Source organism: Macaca mulatta, chromosome X (assembly GCF_049350105.2).
Source record: "Macaca mulatta isolate MMU2019108-1 chromosome X, T2T-MMU8v2.0, whole genome shotgun sequence".
NCBI classification, from domain to species: Eukaryota; Metazoa; Chordata; class Mammalia; order Primates; family Cercopithecidae; genus Macaca; species Macaca mulatta.
The window spans coordinates 79,036,624-79,054,142 of NC_133426.1; the positions used below are offsets into that span (position 1 = coordinate 79,036,624).

General features: G+C 38.5%; 1 protein-coding gene across 12 annotated transcripts in view; it reads right to left on the minus strand.

Moving 5' to 3' along the window:
- Window positions 1-17,519, minus strand: part of HDAC8 (histone deacetylase 8) — a 247,934-nt gene that overhangs the window by 156,608 nt on the left and 73,807 nt on the right. For 7 of the 12 annotated variants that reach the window (XR_013413093.1, XR_013413092.1, XM_077989430.1 and 4 more), the window contains 3 exons: window positions 10,599-10,711; window positions 6,363-6,440; window positions 5,656-5,764 (listed from right to left, as the gene is read on the minus strand). The exons of 1 other annotated variant lie outside the window; for it this stretch is intronic. Coding sequence is in view for 8 of the 11 variants with exons in the window: in XM_077989430.1 (XP_077845556.1) it covers window positions 5,656-5,764; window positions 6,363-6,440; window positions 10,599-10,711 (300 nt within the window). In the remaining 3 variants the exon portion in view is untranslated. Of the gene's footprint in view, window positions 1-4,490; window positions 5,765-6,362; window positions 6,441-10,598; window positions 10,712-17,519 lie in introns of all 12 variants that reach the window. 4 more of the 12 variants (XM_077989428.1, XM_077989433.1, XM_077989432.1 and 1 more) reach the window with 2 other exon arrangements.

Consider the following 17,519-nt stretch of genomic DNA (forward strand, 5'->3'; position numbering starts at 1 on the left):
GATCCTTCATGAATGGCTTCGTGCTGTCCTCATGGTAATGAGTTAGTTCTCACTTTATGAGTTAATAAGAGCTGGTTGTTAAAATAACCTGGAACTTCCTCCTTTTTCTCTTGCTCCCTCTTGTTGTGTGATATGCTGACTCCCCCTTTGCCTTCCATCATGATTGTAAACTTCCTGAGGCCTCATCAGAAGCTGAGCAGATGCTGGCACCATGCTTTTATAGTCTGCAGAACTGTGAGCCAAATTAACCTCTTACTATTTATAAATAACTGTCACAGGTATTCCTTTATAACAATGCAAAACAGACTAACATACCTATAAAGTGACTTGAGGTGCTCAATTCTTTTGTAGGAAGGTCAGAGTGGCTTCAGAGAGCTGAATTTTGGCCCCAGACCCCAGGAATTGATCCTGTGCCTAAAATACCACTGACATGTATTTCAGAAGCAATGATAGAGTCTAAGAAAAATTCTCATGCCATAAACATATAATAGAAAGATACTATAGTTAGTATTAGTAATTTTTTTTCTTCCTTGTTGGGTATTAGTGGGGGCTCAGTATAGACAGACAAAAAGATTCTACCCAGGAATAAAAACTTAGGCTTTAATGAGCTATTCCTTTAATGACTCTGCTGTTGTCCTTTCTGGGTAGGTTACTGGGGTAAGGCCATTAACAGCAGAATTAATATTCCAGAGAAGTAGTTGAAGAGCTATAAAAGAAATATTTAAAATAGAAAAGTATAGTATTTCTCTCATAAAAGGAAAGAGGTATGAATCTTAAGTTGTTTATTCACTTCTGGGGTCTCTGAATTTTTTTTAAGTTAATAGTCTTTGATGGGGAAGAAAAGGTTTCTTTCAGTTCTGAGCTACACAATATGAGTCATAGAACTCAAGGCAAATAGGCCAAGGACCAAACACAGGTAGGTTCTTATTTTAATGACTACCATTATGAACTCTGGTTTACTAGAGTAAGGTTATTTCTCTGGTCAGGTTGGTAGCTCTAACTAGCAGAATTTTGCATTTATAGATATAAACACTGCTACTGAATTAGAACTCCATTTTAATGGAATCTTTTAAAAGTCCTATTTGTTGAGAAGTCTGTTTAACAATGTATCTTCCTTTAGGTGAAATTACTAAGTTGAATAGTTGAATATTCTTAATAAAACATGATTGTTTTTCAAAACTTTGAACTGTCAACTTCACCCATCTACATTATAAGCACTTTATATATGGTTTTCTTATGCGATATCTATTGGTAATCAGATATTTAGTAAAGAATACTTTCTGGCTGTTAGGGCTATAAAATGATAGGCAGGATGAGAATTAAGAAGTATCGGCACAATTCTAAGTTTCTTCGTTTGAACTTCACATATGTCACATATGTCATGGAAGTTCAGAGTGGGCAAGTACTTGGGTCATCCTGAAAGATTTGAGATTTCAGAGTGGTACCCTACTATTTATCAAAACCTCCCTTTAACCAACAGCAAGGCCATAATTGTTAGTGTCCTTTTCTCTCAGAATCCTTAACTATAAATGCTCCCAAAGTCGTCAACAAAGAGTTTTAGGTAACATTAAACATTATTAAGACTATCTCAGATTGTATTCAAATATATTATACTTAGAGAGCAAATAGGTTAAACATAGGCTGTGTAATATGTCCTGTTTCAGATGATAAAACTTGGGAATTAGCAAACCCTCCCTTTCGCAAAGCAGCCTCCCTTTCCCACCAACCTTCATGGGTATATGCGTGTGTGGCCCAGGGATGGGTGGTGGTGGGGTCAGGTTTAGGCCTTCACATACATAGAAAATATAGTATACCTCTATCATCTCTATACTAGGACTATAGGCTTCCATTTGAAGGAGGAGGTATGCTTACCAGAGCAATGTTGATAATGTTCCTTTATGCTGGTTAAAGCAGGGCTCTACTTGTGATACCAACTCTAGCAGCTCCCATGAAAATTATGGAAAGCCTTTGGGAATTAGTGACCCTTGACCTTAGAATTGAATGATCTAGGGAGATCTCACTGTGAAATCTGTCATTTATAGAAAATGGAACTTGAGATCTTCTGGTGTTAGAAAATTTTCATGTAAAGATTCCATGTCCAGTCTATTACAAAAAGAAACTCTAAGCCAATTTTTAAATGAAGGGGGTATATTCAAGCTTAAACTAAAACCATTAAGTTCCTGCCTGATTAGCTGGCAAAGTAAAAAAGGCTACAGCAGAGGAAAAAACCATTTTAGAAAGGAAAAGAGGAAGAAAGAAAGGGAGGAAGGGAAGAACTAAGGAAGAAAAGGAAGGAAAAGGAGGAAAGGAAGAGAAAAGACAAGAAAAGGAAGGAAGGAAGAAAAGTAAAGGAAAGAAGAAAGAAAGAAGGAAAAGGAAAAAGGAGCAATTCATGAGCAAACTAGAAATTGGGTGGCAAATAAAAATGAGAGCATCTTATAAGTGAACCAGCAATAAGAGGTCCTTTACATATCACAAGTAAGGAGTGAGTCAGAGAACCAGAGGGGTCATGAAATAAAAAGGATGAAAAGGGGCCAGGCGCGGTGGCTCACACCTGTAATCCCAGTACTTTGGGAGGCTGAGGTGGGCGGATCACCAGGTCAGGTGATCGAGAACATAGTTGCTAACATGGTGAAACCCCATCTTTACTAAAAATACAAAAAAATTAGCTGGGTGTGGTGGTGGGCGCCCGTAGTCCTAGCTACTTGGGAGGCTGAGGCAGGATAATGGCGTGAACCCAGAGGTGGAGCTTGCAGTGAGCCTAGATCGCATCACTGCACTCTAGCCTGGGCAACAGAGTGAGATTTCATCTCAAAAAAATAAATAAAATAAAATAAAAGGATGAAAAGAAGACAGTAGATAAATTGAATGACTTTTTATAAAAAGATTAAGCCATTCCTATGTGTAATATATCTTTTGAGGTTGGCAGAAGGGTCAGAGGTAACAATGGCAAATGTGTAAGAGACTGTTTCCAAGCCACATACCAGAAGTATTCAAAAGCATAACGCCTGGGACTGAGTGATCTAGTTACCAGGGCTGGCCCTCTGCAAAACTCTTGGCAAAGATCGCTGTGGTTTTTGGTACCCCTTTCCCTCTACTGCTCCATTATGCAATTCCTCCTCCTCAGAATACTCAGGGAGCTCATGCTCTGACCCCTTCACAATTCATTGTCAAGAATGGCACTGTGAAGGTATACCTCATCTCTACTAAAAGTTTTTTTTTTTTTTTTTTAATTAGCCAGATGTGGTATTGTGTGCCTGTTTGTCCCAGCCACTTGGGAAGCTGAAGCAAGGAGATCACTTGAATCCAGGAGGTCAATGCTACAGTGAGCCGTGACCACCATTGTACTCCAGCCTGGGCAACAGGGGAAGACCCTGTCCACCACCCCAAAAAAGAAAGGCTCTGTGAAACTATGGTACAGGAGGGGTGAGGATGAGAGGTTGTGCCAAAATTTCATTTTAAGGACTATTTCTAATTGTAGAATAAAAGTATGTTTCCTGTTAAAGGAATTTCAGGTATTAATCCAACAGATGAGAGAGACAGTTGGGCCAGGAAGCCTTCTTGGTACCCTTGGAATCACAGGTGCCTTCACATAATGCCCTGACCAGACTTGACTTCTGAAGGAAAGCAAAGGAAAAATGTTATTACACCTCTAATGAAAACCCGGAACCTGTTATTCCGGATGATCACTGTGTGGCTTGCATTGCCAGTGTGGGTCCACAGGCAAAGGGGCCCTCAGAACTATAAACTGATGAGTGTCTGGTTCTTTAGTAGGCAAGCTGGAAGAATTTTTAATAAATGCTAGCCTCCTATACACAAAAGCCATCAATCTATTGGGATGCGAGTGGCATCATGCTTTTTGTAAAGGGAAATCATGTGTAATCTTCTACAGATCTTTTCCTTGGGGCTAAACTTACTTTAAAAATGCTTCTGATTAGGTTTGATACCAAGGCTATTTTTAAACACGAATTACCATGGGATTTAAAATATTTTTTTATCATGTAGTAGGAACTGGTCTACAGAAAAAAAAGAGAAAATATAGGGTAGAAACAGATATTTTTTTCTGACTGAAGAAGGATAAATAGTAGACTTCTTTGGGGGTGGGCACTGGAAAATCCTCAAGTCTGCAGATAATACTCAGCTTTCCCAGGCAGTGAAATGCCAAGTTGATGGGAGATAAAGAAGATCTCAGGAGGTTTTATGATTGGCAGATAACCTTCAATAGGGGCATATGTAAGGTGATCCATTTAGGGATTTGTAAGGGGTACATGTAAGGTGATCCATTTAGGGTGATCCATCTAGGGAGCACTAGATATTACAGACTACACTTGCACGATGATGAGTGCTGACCTTTCAATTAAGACCCAGGATAGGGCTCTAGGAAACACTGTGGACAGTGCACTGAAGAGAACAACCTAGTTTTCTGTTATGACAAAAAAAAAAAAAAAAAAAAAAAAAAAAAAAAAAAAAAGGGCAACAAAATCGGGCACTGTTAAGAAGGGTATTAAAACAAAAACAAAATAATTCTCCTTTTACATAGAACTGCAGGATATCTTTATTGGTAAAGTTACATAAGCAGCTCTGATTTGCACATCTCAAGAACAGAAGAGAGCTTAAGGGGAACAAAGAAGGGCAATTAAACCATTGATGGCAGGCTCCAAAAAAAAAAGGTTTTTTCAGTATGATAATACAGAGGTAGCCAGGAGTCATGATCAAAATTATGAAGAGGCTTATGCTGCTGAATAACTGAATGATGACTTGGCTCACCGAATCTTTTGAGCTAAGAGGCACTTTTGAAGCATAAAGTTTTTATTTTTTAATAATTCTGCTTTGTTTATACAACTGCCAGTGATGATAGCCAGTGCAGGCAGGCTCCTTTGGGAAGAACCTCCACCAGAGGTTGGGAGAAATACGAGCTAAGTTGGGGAGGGATCAAGAGTACCTCAATTCCCATTACTTACCTTCGGTAATGTTGACTTGCTGACTTCTAGTTGGATTTGCTTTCTCTGCCACCACTTGTGCCTGACCAATCTCAATTTTTATGAATATGAGTTTAGCACAACCTCCCACCCCCATTCCATAGGGCTTTTCAACTCCAGTGGTCCACATATTGGCACCAATGTGTCTGCCTACGATTGTCCGTAACTTAATCCTTAACCATGGTATAAAAAGAACAGGTATCTGACTCCAATTTTAACACAGCGGATAAAACGTAAGAATGCATGATGAATAATAATAGTCAATTCTCTAATATTTACACCAGTAGAAGAAGGCACAGGTCTCCATAATGAACCCTGACAACTGAAATGAACCCTGTCAGGTTGATGAAATAACACACATGCAGGTTTCTTTATCTAAGAAAGCAGCAAATAAGGGATTCTTCAGGATAGCCTAAAAGCTCTGCTCTTGGGATGGCCTTAATCATATTGAGTAGTGGGTAAGATCCAACCTGGAGCATGGCTCTGGTCCAACTGCTTGGCTCTGTCATACAGCGGATAGCTACTGATCAAATAGGCATAATGACCAGTATACAAAAGCTTTATAGGTATGTAGACGTTTTCTTTTACATTGTTCTTGTTTACATTGTGAGATAGGGGCCATTTCATCCTACAGAACTGTAATCTACTTATTACTGGCTCAGTGTTGCTGCCATACCTTTCAAAGATTTGGTAATATTTTTCATCTTGTATGCCATCCTGAATGGGCACATTTACACTGTAGTACCGTCCCTTCCCTAGGCCAACATCAGACACGTCACCTGTTCCTATAAAAGAGAAGAGCACTATGATCACTTATTAGGAACATGAGAACCCAGAAAACTTAAAGGATTTCCTGATAGGAATTCAGAAGACTGAAAAGATCAATTAGGAGAATAATCCTGAATGAATTAGTGATAGTTTCCAGGGAAAGAAATTAAGAAAAATAATATAAAGAAGTAACTGTTGTAAACAATCTTGGAGAAGCAGGCAAACCATAAGGAAACTGAAAAACCTTAGTTTTCATCTTACTGGATCAAATGAAAAAATAAGAGATTAACTCCTTTGCTTGGCTTCATGCTTTTTAGGTGGACATAATATCAATTTATCACTGCAATTATTCAGGATGTTAGGAGTTGCATGGGGTGTCTACTACTGTAGTAAGCATAAGTGATCTGTTGACAGCCCATAAAAATCACCTGGAAAAAGAAACAACTTTAATGTCATTCTTCTTGTTATTGTCACCTGAGGTAACGTGTGTTAAAAGTTTGCATAGGACTGTAGCAATAAGGCATTAACAGCATGGAACTGTCCAAGTGTAAGAAATGTATAGAAGAATTTCAGTATTTAGTCATCAAATGTAATATTGAGTTTATGATCACTTGCCTGGGAAAAATCCCGGGGAGAATTTGTGCAGGGACACGGTCATGACTTTGGAGGTGAAACTGAAGGCGTCTTCTACACCTAACAGATAAAGAAACATCAAAATAATCACTTCGGGATATGGCATTCCTATTTTCAACATCTGAAAATCTAGAGCAGCTGTGAGAAGCAGGGTAGATGAGAAGGCAGCAATACAAAACTAACAAGCTGAGAAATAAAAGTAATACAAACCTCTGGTCTCTAATCTCGTAATTACAAGATGAGGTAGAACTTTGGCCCCAAGTGAAGTTTGGGGGTTCCTTTTCAAACTCATGGAAAACTATAACTGGACTTCCTTTTCCAAGCAATGGGATGTCTGGGCTCTCTTTGACAACCTGTTCTAAAAAGTAGGGAAGGGCGAGAGCCTAGAATTGAGGCATTATCAACAGAATTCAATAAGGGAAACTGGCACCATCTTACAAGTTGTACGTTTTGTTTTGTTTAAGTGGTTATAGTTAAAGTCTTGGGATTTTTTCCAAAGATGTACAATGTGATAACCCTTTGAAAAATATGAGCAATACAAATATTAGCCATTATATACCAAAAATCTAATTATAAAGTGCCTCTCTATAATGCAGATTTGGTTATAAATAAGTAACTTATAGTACATCTTTCTGGCTAAAACATGGAAGGCTGAAAACAGCCATGACCTTGTCTCCTAATAGCAGCCTCATAACAGTGTTTTAAAACCTGAAGAAAGATGGGGAAAAAACTTTTCAAGAAAGGGGTCTGTTTTCCATTTTAACTTAGTAAACGATTAGAGGCCTGGGAGATTAAAGCTGGGATTTAAAGTAACCCTCACAAGCCTCTACGTATACAGGTAAACACACTGCCCACCTCCACCCCTTTCCTCTCACATATAGTCACACTATGTTCAGATAATCAATCTGTAAAATGGGAGGACTATTAGCAAATTCAGGTACTGTCCTCTTTCTTACTTCAAACAAAAATTGTTTCTGTATTTATTTAATGTTTTCAGTCTTCACTACAGCCCAACAGCGACTTTAAAAAAATATTAACTCTATTTGTATATAATAGGTATGTTTGAATTTCCCAAGCCTTATGTTTTGCCCTAGGGAGGCAGTTAAAACCAGTTAAAGGCTCTAGGCAAAAAATATGAAGTAAACAAAATAAAACAAACAAAATAAATGAAAATAGTACTTCAACTTAGAAATGAAGTCTTAAACAAGGATAATTCATGAAAATCCTGATTATCGATCAATCCAGAAATGTACCAATTTACACTTGGACCAATCATGTATGAGAGTTCCCAAACTATTGTTATTCTCTTTAATCTTAGGCGGAAAGAATGGTCTTGCTCTAATTTGCCTTTCTTTAAGTATTAGAGTGTTGAGCACCTTTTCATAAGTTTAGTGGCCATTTGTATTTCTTCTCATGGGAAATACCACTAGGCACAGTTATAAAATCATACTTTAAAAGGAGGTGAACACAGATAGGAGGAAGCTATGGACTTGGTGGGAAAGAGCAGAGTGGTTAGGTAGATGAAAGAAGGCAAGGATGGGGTAGGGGTGGCTAGTGAAGCCACTACAGGATGCTAGTTATGGAATCATGGAGGATTTAAAATAAACCAAATGCGTAAGAGTTTGGGGGTGGGGCAGGGGTCACTGTAAGGGAGGTGCTAAAGAGGGGAAATAAACTGAAATGAAACACACCATAAAAGTTGGCTAAAACAGGAAACTCTGAAGGGTGTAGAAATAACATTGCAAATGGAAAGAATGGTTTCAGGTGACAGTTTCGGTTCATTCTTATATGGTTCTGTAGTTGATTGTATTCTTAAACTCTGATACTAATAGTCTGAATTTCATAATCATTTATTGATCAAATATTTTAATGAGCCACTACTATATGCATAGTACTGTTGGTTCAAGGCGTTACATAAAACAGGAAGAAGTAAACAACTTGATCTCTGCTCTGAAGGAACTTATAGTTTCTATGGGAAGAGAAGACACAGACACATTAAAAAATTAATTAAAAATACAAGGCAATATGTAATGAAATATCAAATTGGTGGTATGAACAATACAGGACTTGAGAGGAGGGGGAGAACACTTGAGAGGGAGTGGTCAGGGCAAATCTGCTACTGTTGGAACTTGAATAAATGGGTAGAACTTGGGACAGTTGAAACAAAACTAAATTAGGAAAAAAAGGAGGCAAAGTCAGGGAGGTGGGAATAGTGAGATGTGTCTGGGAACACTGAGCCATGTCATGAATAGTGAGACATGTCATGAATAGTTAGACATGCTCATTGAGTAGTATAGCGTGGACAGCAAGTAATGAGAGATAAGGGTGGAAAGATAAGGTGAGGCCTATTCAAGGTAGGCCTTGAAAGACTGGATAATGACCGTGGACCTTATCTTGAAGACCACTGTTTTTCAAAGTGTGGCCTACAGAACAGCTGAGGTATTAAAACGTAGTTTCTTTGGTTCCTTGCCAGACCTACTAAATCTGAATATCTGGTGGATATGGCCCAGCAATCTGCATTTTAAAACAAACTTCCCCAGGTCGTCTTGACGCACTTTCAAGTTTGAGAACCACTGCTCTAGGCCAGGGGTCAACGAACTAAGTGGCTAAATAGTAAACATTTTCGGCTTTGCAAACTACTCAATGTCTCTATTGCACATGCACACACATATATACACACACACGGACACTTTTTTCAATATATTTTCTCTTTTATAACCCTTTAAAAATGGAAAAACCATTTAAAAAACTTTTTTAAGAGACAATGCCTTGCTCTGTCGCCCAAGCTGGAGTGCAGTGGCACGATCGTAATTCACTACAGCCTCGACCTCCTGGGCTCAAGCGATCCTCCTGCCTCAGCCTCCTAAGTAGCTAGGAATATAAGCACACAACACCAAACTCAGCTAATTTTTTTCGAGATGGGGGTTTCACTTTGTTGGCCAGGCTGGTCTCAAACTCATGGTTTCAAAGAGTCCTCCCACTTCAGCCTTCCAAAATATTGGGATCACAGGCATGAGCTACTGCACTTGGCTGGAAAAACCATTTTTGACCATTCTTAGCTTACTGGCCATACAAAAATAAGCCAAAGGTCAAATGCTACCCCTTGTTATAGGCAATAAGGAGTCTCTGAAGGCTTTTGAGCAAGGCTATGTTTTGCACTGGTTGAGCATTCAGATATTCAGTGAAAATGGTTCTCAAAGTAGTATATTAGTGGTTTTAACCTCTCTTCTCTCTGTCATTGTTTAATTTTCTGTCATCGTTCCATGGTAGTATCCATGCAGATGAAGCTCTCTGGAAAGGTTCCCTCAACGATTTCATCCTTCTTTCTCTGTTTTGGCAGCGGAGCTGACCCTAACTTCAGACATATAACATTCTTTTCCTCTCTATGCCTTGATTATGTTTGTCTCAAAAAACAAAAAACAAAAAACAACAACAAAAAAAACCTTGGAAACAGGGAAATGGCAATCATTGATGTGAGGGAGGAGTATTTTTAAGTAAGAATTTATGGGATAAGTGTTCTTAAATAAATGGAAATACTACGTGTCCCAGACAGGATTTCTTAAAGAAACAGAATGTGGCATCTGTCACTGGAGCTCTACATTCTAGATGGAAAATACATAGGATGGTCAGATAAGTCCTGTCAGTGGAGTCTTCTAAGAGAGGATTAATGGGTTAAGGCAAACTGTTAAGCGATTCTGCTATTAAACATTAGGGAAGATGTCCTGTTTGTACGGCACTAAATATTTTAGCAATACAAAGAAACGACACAGATTCTGATCACTACACGAGTTGGCAGCCTATTGGTGAAAAATTTCAGACTGTTAGCCCATCATACGCCCATTCTATCTTGAGAAAAGCATCAATGAAAAGAGACAAGACTGTCATCTCTATAGATTCCCTTAGAACCAGTGGAAATGGCCTGAGGGAGGTTACTGAGCACTGGAGTAAACACTAGGTAAGATTTTCACTTCTTAACATTCTCTATTAGTTCTAGAGGTTTGCTACAGGAGGAGAGAGGAGAGGAAATTACAGGAGCCTGGCTTGGGCAGCAAAGCAGGAATTGCATCAATTAGAGGAATCACTACACTACCTACTTTAAATTCTCAATTAGGAAAATTTCAATTATAGCAGACATTTCTACCAGTTGCCTAGAAGCAGCTTAACTGATAAAAACCTGCTGTCCTAGCAGCAAAGCATCTTTAAAACCAAAGGGCTTACCATCTCCATGGTGCAGATCCAAATCCACGTAGAGAATACGCTCAAATTTCCGTCGCAATCGTAATATTCCCAGGACAGCATCATTGAGATAACAAAAACCAGATGCTTCATCTCTGTAAGAAAACAAGTTGCTACAGCCAACAGCCAAAAAGCAATCCAAGGGAGTCTTATCCAAGGGAGTCTTTACAGCCAAGGATCTAACCCTTGAGATCTAGTCCCCTAAAGTTTCCCCTTCTTTTAAGAAAAACAAAAATCCATCTACAAAGATTATAAGTAAATGACCCAGAATGATCAGGGAATGAAGTGTTTCAGTAAAGAAAATATTCGGGTAAACTGGTAACATTTTCCATTCATGATCCCAGATTTTCAAAGCATTAGAATATTATAACTATATTGAACAAGAGAGAACCACCTTTCCCTGGATTTAGGAATCACTTCAAAAAATTTGTATACCCTGGGGTCATCACGAGGAACACTGGTAATCACTTACAGGACTTTAAGAAAGCTAGAATCTAGAAGAGGCCTTAAAGACAATCTTGCTCAGCCAGATGTTAGAGATTGGATTCTCTGTACTGACCCTATGACATAACCTAGAATTTTTAAAAAGTTAGTTTTGGCACTTGTTGCTCATAAAAGCTGAGTGTAGAACATACAAATGCATAATCTCCTGGGCAGTATAATGTGGTTGCCTGTCTGTAAATGCAATTATTACAATGAAGAGTGAAGCAGTCTTTTCTAAAGTTGTTTTGTTTTCTTTACTAAAATTGTCTTCATTGACTTCACTGGTGTCCTTTAACTTTTGTGCTATCAGTGATACTGCGTCACTTTAACCCCTTGTCAAGGTTAAACTGCTCTTTTACTACACTTCCATTAAGCCTTGCTGATTAGATGTAAAATAACATTCTTTATCATCAAGAGTGTACTATAAGTTATTTTTAAGGCCTCATCCTAAATGCTTAATTTATTTTGCTTCCACAGACACTTCAAATATCCAGCCCATTTTTTCTGAGTTCTCCTTGAGATTGCCTAGGCATAAGCAACAGTTAAAATGGCATCTTTGCTCCTATGAGACTGTAAAGCTCTTTGTAGTGCCTACACAATGCATAAACTTCTTCATGAGATCTCTTCCATAATAACATTTCATATTCTAAATAATGCCCTGGTTCACAGGCTGAATCAATGACATGTAGACTGGCAAGCAGAAGGTTGGTAAAAATATCTTTAGACACTGACTCTGCTTCATGATGGTGAACTCAGCAATCATCTAGCCAAAAAAAAAAAGCTTGGCCTTAGGTATGCAACCAGGTAAAGACCAATTAAAGAAAAAGATTTCTCCATCTATGAATTCTCTTTAAATAAGAATTAAATATGTGATTTTTGGAAGTTCTTAGATACGAATGCTATTTTCCAATTATGAAAAGTTTACATTTTGTAAGTTTACTGCCTTAGCACATTAAAAAAAGAGATAATCTGTCATCCTTTTGAACATCAATAACTTTTAGGTAGATGGGACGGAACACTAAGTGCTAGGCAAAAAGAGGAGAGAGATGTGGAGGAAGAGTACAAATCAATACAAGACATACTTCCTTTCCTCACAGAACTTACAATTAAATTGGGGAGATAAGGCATAAAACAAACAAAAAAGGCAACCAGAAATAATATGGCACATAAAGGAGAATACAGAGAAAAGCTACAGAGAAAATTGACAAAGTAGACTCTTCTCATTGACAACATTGAGATTTGCCCGAGCCCTGTGTTTTCGCAAAAGCAGTGATGGTTAAGAAACCCTACACCCTTTTGTGTTATGAGAAATGGCGAACTGCAAAGGACCACACTGCCCTGGCATATTCTTTTTTTTTTTTTTTTTTTTTTTAATACTTTAAGTTCTAGGGTACATGTGCACAACTTGCAAGTTTGTTACATATGTATACATGTGCCATGTTGGTGTGCTGCACCCATTAACTCGTCATTTACATTAGGTATATCTCCTAATGCTATCACTCCCCCCTCCCTCCTCCCCACAAAAGGAGCCGGGGTGTGATGTTCACCTTCCTGTGTCCAAGTGATCTCATTGCTCAATTCCCACCTATGAGTGAGAACATGCGGCGTTTGGTTTTCTGTTCTTGCAATAGTTTGCTGAGAATGGTGGTTTCCAGCTGCATCCATGTCCCTACAAAAGACATGAACTCATCCTTTTTTATCGCTGCATAGTATTCAATGGTGTGCATGTGCCACATTTCCTTAATCCAGTCTGTCACTGATGGACATTTGGGTTGATTCCAAGTCTTTGCTATTGTGAATAGTGCTGCAATAAACATACGTGTGCATGTGTCTTTATAGCAGCATGACTTATAATCCTTTGGGTATATCCCCAGTAATGGGATGGCGGGGTCAAATGGTATTTCTAGTTCTAGATCCTTGAGGAATCGCCACACTGTTTTCCACAGTGGTTGAACTAGTTTACAGTCCCACCAACAGTGTAAAAGTGTTCCTATTTCTCCACATCCTCTCCAGCACCTGTTGTTTCCTGACTTTTTAATGATTGTCATTCTAACTGGTGTGAGATGGTATCTCATTGTGGTTTTGATTTGTATTTCTCTGATGGCGAGTGATGATGAGCATTTTTTTATGTGTCTGGTGGATGTATGAATGTCTTCTTTTGAGAAGTGTTTGTTCATATCCTTTGCCCACTTTTTGATGGGGTTGTTTGTTTTTTTCTTGTATATTTGTTTGAGTTCTTTGTAGGTTCTGGATATTAGCCCTTTGTCAGATGAGTAGATTGCAAAAATTTTCTCCCATTCTGTAGGTTGCCTGTTCACTCTGATGGTAGTTTCTTTTGCTGTGCAGAAGTTCTTTAGTTTAATTAGATCCCATTTGTCAATTTTGGCTTTTGTTACCATTGCCTTTGGTGTTTTAGACATGAAGTCCTTGCCCATGCCTATGTCCTGAATGGTATTACCTAGGTTTTCTTCCAGGGTTTTTATGGTTTTAGGTCTAACATTTAAGTCTCTAATCCATCTTCAATTAATTTTCGTATAAGGAGTAAGGAAAGGATCCAGTTTCAGCTTTCTACTTATGACTAGCCAATTTTCCCAGCACCATTTATTAAATAGGGAATCCTTTCCCCATTTCTTGTTTTTGTCAGGTTTGTCAAAGATCAGATGGCTGTAGATGTGTGGTATTATTTCTGAGGACTTGGTTCTGTTCCATTGGTCTATATCTCTGTTTTGGTACCAGTACCATGCTGTTTTGGTTACTGTAGCCTTGTAGTATAGTTTGAAGTCAGGTAGCCTGATGCCTCCAGCTTTGTTCTTTTGGCTTAGGATTGTCTTGGCATTGTGGGGTGTTTTTTGGTTCCCTATGAACATTCGAGCAGTTTTTTCCAATTCTGAGAATAAAGTCATTGGTAGCTTAATGGGGATGGCACTGAATCTATAAATTACCTTGAGCAGTATGGCCATTTTCACAATATTGATTCTTCCTATCCATGAGCATGGTATGTTCTTCCATTTGTTTGTGTCCTCTTTTATTTCACGGAGCAGTGGTTTGTAGTTCTCCTTGAAGAGGTCCTTTACACCCCTTGTAAATTGGATTCCTAGGTATTTTATTCTCTTTGAAGCTATTGTGAATGGGAGTACATTCATGATGTGGCTCTCTGTTTGTCTGTTACTGGTGTATAAGAATGCTTGTGATTTTTGCACATTGATTTTGTCTCCTGAGACTTTGCTGAAGTTGCTTATCAGCTTAAGGAGATTTGGGGCTGAGATGATGGGGTTTTCTAAATATACAATCATGTCATCTGCAAACGGGGACAATTTGACTTCTTCTTTTCCTAACTGAATACCCTTGATTTCTTTCTCTTGCCTGATTGCCCTAGCCAGAACTTCCAACACTATGTTGAATAGGAGTGGTGAGAGAGGGCATCCCAGTCTTGGGCCAGTTTTCAAAGGGAATGTTTCCAGTTTTTGCCCATTCAGTATGATATTGGCTGTGGGCTTCTCAAAAATAGTTATTATTTTGAGATACGTTCCATCAATACCGAATTTATTGAGAGTTTTTAGCATGAAGGGCTGTTGAATTTTGTCAAAGGCCTTTTCTGCATCTATTGAGATAATCATGTGGTTTTTGTCTTTGGTTCTGTTTATATGCTGAATTATATTTATTGATTTGTGTACGTTGAACCAACCTTGCATCCCAGGGTTGAAGCCCACTTGATCATGGTGGATAAACTTTTCGATGTGCTGTTGGATTCGGTTTGCCAGTATTTTATTGAGGATTTTTGCATCGATGTTCATCAGGGATATTGGTCTAAAATTCTTTTTTTGTGTGTGTGTCTCTGCCAGGCTTTGGTATCAGGATGATGTTGGCCTCATAAAATGAGTTAGGGAGGATTCCCTCTTTTTCTATTGATTGGAATGGTTTCAGAAGGAATGGTACCAGCTCCTCCTTGTACCTCTGGTAGAATTCAGCTGTGAATCCGTCTGGTCCTGGACTTTTTTTGGTTGGTAGGCTATTAATTATTGCCTCAATTTCGGAGCCTGCTATTGGTCTATTCAGGGATTCAACTTCTTCCTGATTTAGTCTTGGGAGAGTGTAAGTGTCCAGGAAATTATCCATTTCTTCTAGGTTTTCCAGTTTATTTGTGTAGAGGTGTTTATAGTATTCTCTGATGGTAGTTTGTATTTCTGTGGGGTCAGTGGTGATATCCCCTTTATCATTTTTTATTGCATCTATTTGATTCTTCTCTCTTTTCTTCTTTATTAGTCTTGCTAGCAGTCTATCAATTTTGGTGGTCTTTTTCAAAAAACCAGCTCCTGGATTCATTGATTTTTTGAAGGGTTTTTTGTGTCTCTATCTCCTTCAGTTCTGCTCTGATCTTAGTTATTTCCTGCCTTCTGCTAGCTTTTGAATGTGTTTGCTCTTGCTTCTCTAGTTCTTTTAATTGTGATGTTAGAGTGTCAATTTTAGATCTTTCCTGCTTTCTCTTGTGGGCATTTAGTGCTATAAATTTCCCTCTGCGCACTGCTTTAAATGTGTCCCAGAGATTCTGGTATGTTGTATCTTTGTTCTCATTGGTTTCAAAGAACATCTTTATTTCTGCCTTCATTTTGTTATGTACCCAGTAGTCATTCAGGAGCAGGTTGTTCAGTTTCCATGTAGTTGAGCGGATTTGATTGAGTTTCTTAGTCCTGAGTTCTAGTTTGATTGCACTGTGGTCTGAGAGACAGTTTGTTATAATTTCTGTTCTTTTACATTTGCTGAGGAGTGCTTTACTTCCAACTATGTGGTCAATTTTGGAATAAGTGCAATGTGGTGCTGAGAAAAATGTATATTCTGTTGATTTGGGGTAGAGAGTTCTGTAGATGTCTATTAGGTCCGCTTGGTGCAGAGTTGAGTTCAATTCCTGGCTATCCTTGTTAACTTTCTGTCTCGTTGATCTGTCTAATGTTGACAGTGGAGTGTTAAAGTCTCCCATTATTATTGTATGGGAGTCTAAGTCTCTTTGTAAGTCTCTAAGGACTTGCTTTATGAATCTGGGTGCTCCTGTATTGGGTGCATATATATTTAGGATAGTTAGCTCTTCCTGATGAATTGATCCCTTTACCATTATGTAATGGCCTTCTTTGTCTCTTTTGATCTTTGATAGTTTAAAGTCTGTTTTATCAGAGATTAGGATTGTAACCCCTGCTTTTTTTTGTTTCCATTTGCTTGTTAGATCTTCCTCCATCCCTTTATTTTGAGCCTATGTGTGTCTCTGCATGTGAGATGGGTCTCCTGAATACAGCAAACTTATGGGTCTTGACTCTTTATCCAATTTGCCAGTGTGTGTCTTTTAATTGGACCATTTAGTCCATCTATATTTAAGGTTAATATTGTTATGTGTGAACTTGATCCTGTCATTATGATATTAGCTGGTTATTTTGATTGTTAGTTGATGCAGTTTCTTCCTTGCATCGATGGTCTTTACATTTTGGCATGTTTTTGCAATGACTGGTGCTGGTTGTTCCTTTCCATGTTTAGTACTTCCTTCAGGATCTCTTGTAGGGCAGGCCTGTTGGTGACAAAATCTCTAAGCATTTGTTTGTCTGTAAGGGATTTTATTTCTCCTTCACTTATGAAACTTAGTTTGGCTGGATATGAAATTCTGGGTGGAAAATTCCTTTCTTTAAGAATGTTGAATATTGGCCCCCACTCTCTTCTGGCTTGTAGAGTTTCTGCCGAGAGATCTGCTGTTAGTCTGATGGGCTTCCCTTTGTGTGTAACCCGACCTTTCTCTCTGGCTGCCCTTAAAATTTTTTCCTTTATTTCACCTTTGGTGAATCTGACAATTATGTGTCTTGGAGTTGCTCTTCTCGAGGAGTATCTTTGTGGCATTCTCTGTATTTCCTGAATTTGAATGTTGGCCTGCCTTACTAGGTTTGGGAAGTTCTCCTGGATGATATCCTGCAGAGTGTTTTCCAACTTGGTTCCATTTTCCCTGTCAGTTTCAGCCACACCAATCAGACGTAGATTTGGTCTTTTCACATAATCCGATATTTCTTGGAGGCTTTGTTCATTTGTTTTTACTCTTTTTTCTCTACACTTCTCTTCTCACTTCATTTCATTAATTTGATCTTCAATCGCTGATACTCTTTCTTCCAGTTGATCGAGTCAGTTACTGAAGCTTATGCATTTGTCATGTAGTTCTTGTGTTATGGTTTTCATCTCTATCAGTTCTTTTAAGGACTTCTCTACATTGGTTATTCCAGTTAGCCATTCGTCAAATCTTTTTTCAAGGTTTTTAGTTTCTTTGCGCTGGTTACCTAGTTCCTCCTTTAGCTGTGAGAAGTTTGATGGACTGAAGCCTTCTCTCAACTCATCAAGGTCATTCTCCGTCCAGCTTTGTTCCTTTGCTGGTGATGAGCTGCGTTCCTTTGGAGG